Consider the following 4035-nt stretch of genomic DNA (forward strand, 5'->3'; position numbering starts at 1 on the left):
CACTCAGGGCTGTGTTTTTGTCTTTGCAGAATGGAGAAGCTTCCCTGTTCGAGGTGAACATCCGCTACATCGGGGGGCTCCTGGCCACCTACTACCTGACAGGAGAGGAGGTTTGTCCCCAGAGCCCCAGGAAAGGCTGGCAGATCTCCCCAGCAGCTCTGCTCTGAGCATCAGACAATCCCCCCACCACAACAGGCTAAACCCGTCCTTTTTGTGAATATGGAAATGCCACTAATGTTCCTTTAATTAAGCCTCGAATAATTACCTTGCACACACCGTGCACGGCTCATTTGCCAGAGATCTCTCCTCCTGTGGGCAATTCCAGCAAGACACGTTTGCAGTTGGACACATTGCTCCCTGGGGAAATGCCATTTGCAGAGGATCTTTGTCTTTGTACTTGTTCCTCTCTCTTCCAAGTCGGGTGAGATTTCATCAGACATCATCCCAGATCCTGCCTCGGGCTAAGGAGGAGGGGCAGGTGCTCCACACTCAGCTGAGCATCCCTCTGGAGCAGGAATTCCCGAGATGAAGAGGGTGTCACAGCCCCTGTGGTGGATGCTGCGTCCCCCTGGAGCTCTGGCTGGAGCAGGAGGATCTCATTTCCCTTCCCTCCCTCCTCCCCAGCCTGGGGAGGCTGGGGCATGATGCCATAATCTGTTTGATAATGTTCCTGGGCTGGAATTTTACAGCTGGCTGTGGGGGGGATGAGGAGATTATTCCTTTAGCTGAAACTCTGGCTCAGTTTTGTGAGGACTGAGCCTAAGTGAGAGCTCAGCCCACCACAGAGGGTGGGATGGCTCCTGCATAGTGACACCATTGATCCAGGAGCAGCTCTCTCACTTCAGCTGCATTTGAAATGAGTTCCAGGAATTACTTTCCTCTGAGATTTTCTCCAGGGAAAACTCTCAAAGACTCAGAGTCTGTCTCAGTGACAACTTCAACAGGTTTCAGATCAACAGAGCAAAAAGAAACCACATTAAACCATAAAACTCCAGCAGTGACCTCTTGAAGTCCCACCAGCAGCTGATGTCACTTACCCAGTCAGTGTCACTGGGCTGAAAGGCAAAAACCAGTCCCTGTTTCTTGCCTTCCCTTCTGAAGCAACCCCCTGTTCCCTTGTGAGAGTATCAAAGGTCTGAGAGCCCACAGGAGAGCTCAGGTTTCCTCAGTGCTGTATTTTTAGAGCAGTAAATTCCTGCTTTCTGCAAGCCACCAGCACAGGGCTAGAGGTAAAAGGCTTGTGCTTTATCTCCTAAGTCACTTAGAGGCTTCTCTTGATCAGGACTAATCTCTGCAGCCAAGATTAGTGCTTGTATCAGTTTGTCCCAAAATAATTGTTTTGCAGCCATAAGCTGCAATTTGTCTGGAAAGCCCAAAAGTGAGGCTTTACTGATGGAAAAGGAGCAGCTCAGCCATGAAACCACCAATCCTCCCTGGCAAAGAGCTGCAAGGAGAAGATTCCTTGGAGATCACGGTTTTTAAAGCAGGATGTGACATGAGCTGGGCAAGCCCAGGCTGTAAATCTAAGAGTGCTTCAGCCTAGAGAGATTTCTTCTGGTTTTAACTCAGTCCTTTCAGCTCCTCGTGTTCCCTGCCATCCTGGGAATGGGAAGAATTTGGAGAGCACTCTGGGGCAGCTCAGATCACAGGGTGCTGTTGTGAGCTGCTCTGGTGCAAGCTGAGGCTTTGGCAGGGGACTGGCTGCTGGTTTAGTGCAGATTTTAGAGGAAATTTAGAGATGCCAAAGTTCAGTGAGACTTTTGGCTCAGATTTTTTTTTGTGCATGGGGAACCAGGGCACAGCACACCTGGATCAGGGAGATCTCAGGCTGCAGCACTTCCAGTGCTTTATAACAGCAAAAAGGGGAAGTGAGAGAATCCTGTGTGGCTCAGTTCATCAAATATTTATCCTCTCTTTAACAGGTGTTCAAGAGCAAAGCTCTGGAACTTGGGGAGAAACTTCTGCCAGCCTTTAACACCCCCACTGGAATCCCACGTGGAGTCATCAACCTGGGCAGGCAAGGCACAAGTTCTCACCAGCATTTCCTTTAGTTCTGGGAGTTTGGGAAGGAGCAGGGGCAGCAGCAGATTCCTCGAGGTCATTTGCTTTGCCTGCTCAGACCTTGGCACAGATTTCAGGTGGCTCAGGTCAAACCCAGCTGTGTTTTATTAATTTGGGGCTGTCCACAGTTTCTTCCTCTGCCCCTGACAGGGCTCCCTGCTGCAAGAGCATTTTCCTCACTCTCATTTTCTTTGAAAGGTGATTTTGTAGTCTGCTCGTAGCATGGATTTGTGCACTGTGCCCAGCTGGATGCACGTGGATTTATCCAGGAAAAATGGATTTAAAAACTTGGGAAAACTGGGAAAGAGAGTGGATGGGACTGGCTGGCAGTTTTGGTGCTGGAAAAGGGGAATACAGCACACAGCCCTCAGCCAAGCTCTGTCCTTCTTTAGAGCCCCAGAATTCAGGTTCTCATGGCCAGGGGAGACAGCTGAGTTCAATAAATCCCTGCAGAAGCTCTGGCAGCAAACAGAGGCAGAGCTGGGGCTGCCCTCCTTCTCCCCAGCTCTCCTGGCAGACAATTCCCTGCCAGCAAGGATTTGGATTTGCTGGTTCTGATGCCTCCAAACAAATCCTGCGGGTGAGAGCTGCGGGAAATGTGGGTTAACAAAGCTTTTCATCCTCACCTCTTGTGAAACTCTGAAAGTCATTATCCAGCCCTTAGCCCAAATCTCCTCCTTGGCTCTTTGGAAGCAAAAGACTTCCAAATATTTGGCTCACACTGCTGTGTTGCTCAAATATCTCTGTCACCCCTCAGTTGTCTGATGTGCTCCTGATCCTGGGGAAAATTGGAGCCACCAGCAGCCCTGTAATTGTCCTTTTTCACAGCACAGACATCCTGCTTCCTCTGTGGCTGATAAAGGCTCTGCATAGACTAACCTTTCACAGAAATGCCAAACCCTCCCCTGCCCTTTGTGAAGACAATTGGAGCAGCCTCTGTCTGCCCAGACATTCCCAAAATGTTTCGCTGGTGACCTTGAGTGAGAGCAGAGAAAATGGACAGAACAGCCAGCCCATGGCCAGGGCTGCCTGGAGCTCAGGCTCAGGGATGGAGGGAGCAGCATCCCCCAGCCCATGGCCAGGGCTGCCTGGAGCTCTGGCTCAGGGGATGGAGGGAACACCCAGCCCATGGCCAGGGCTGCCTGGAGCTCAGGCTGGGGGATGGAGGGAGCAGCATCCCCAGCCCATGGCCAGGACTGCCTGGAGCTCTGGCTCAGGGGATGGAGGGAACACCCAGCCCATGGCCAGGGCTGCCTGGAGCTCAGGCTCAGGGATGGAGGGAGCAGCATCCCCAGCCCATGGCCAGGGCTGCCTGGAGCTCAGGCTCAGGGGATGGAGTGCCAGCTGGTTTTTGGGAGCAGGGATGGAGGGAGCAGCATCCCCAGCCTGAGCTGCTGCAGGAACAGATGAACCCCAGGGGAAGGGAATCACTCAGTGTTCGAGCAGAGGAGGGCGAGGTGAGGCTGTGGGACCACGCTGACCCAAACATCAGGGCCAAAACAAAGCCCAGAAGAGTTTTGCAACAAGGAATCCTCTCTCCAATTCTGCTTTTGCGAGGATGTGCTAATTCCAGAGGGACCTCAGCATCCCAGAAGGAGGAGGAGAGTCCTGCCCCGTGTGTGGGCCTCCCTTGGTGGCAGCTTGAGGGACTGGGTTAAGAAGGACACTCAGAAATTTGAAACCAAAAAAACCCCCCTGGCATGGAGTCAATTCTGCATATTCATTTTGGAGGGCCCAAGCACAGACAGCCCCCCCAGCTCTTCCTTAACCAGCTGCCTTTATCTCTTGCTGCCACCTTTTCCTCTGGGGTCCCCTCTCTGCTGCTGAGTTTCCTGTGGCCGCCTGCTTTCCCCTGGCTCTGTGTCCTGTCCCCCACAGCCTTCTTTCCATCCTGCTGCTCCCACTGCCACGTTTGCTGCCAGGGCCTGGAGTGCTCTGTGTGCTCCAGCTGCTGCTCTGTGACTGCTGTCCCTG

At 52.6% G+C, this 4035-nt stretch overlaps 1 protein-coding gene across 1 annotated transcript in view; it reads left to right on the top strand.

Moving 5' to 3' along the window:
• The window catches only part of LOC107214221 (mannosyl-oligosaccharide 1,2-alpha-mannosidase IC), a gene marked incomplete at its 5' end in the record, with an annotated part of 20628 nt that overhangs the window by 2286 nt on the left and 14307 nt on the right, over positions 1–4035 (top strand). Inside the window, 2 exons of the mRNA XM_033519589.1 lie at positions 30–110; positions 1923–2017. Of these exons, the coding sequence (XP_033375480.1) occupies positions 30–110; positions 1923–2017 (176 nt within the window). The remainder of the gene's footprint in view (positions 1–29; positions 111–1922; positions 2018–4035) is intronic.

This window comes from Parus major, chromosome 23 (genome assembly GCF_001522545.3).
Source record: "Parus major isolate Abel chromosome 23, Parus_major1.1, whole genome shotgun sequence".
NCBI lineage: Eukaryota > Metazoa > Chordata > Aves > Passeriformes > Paridae > Parus > Parus major.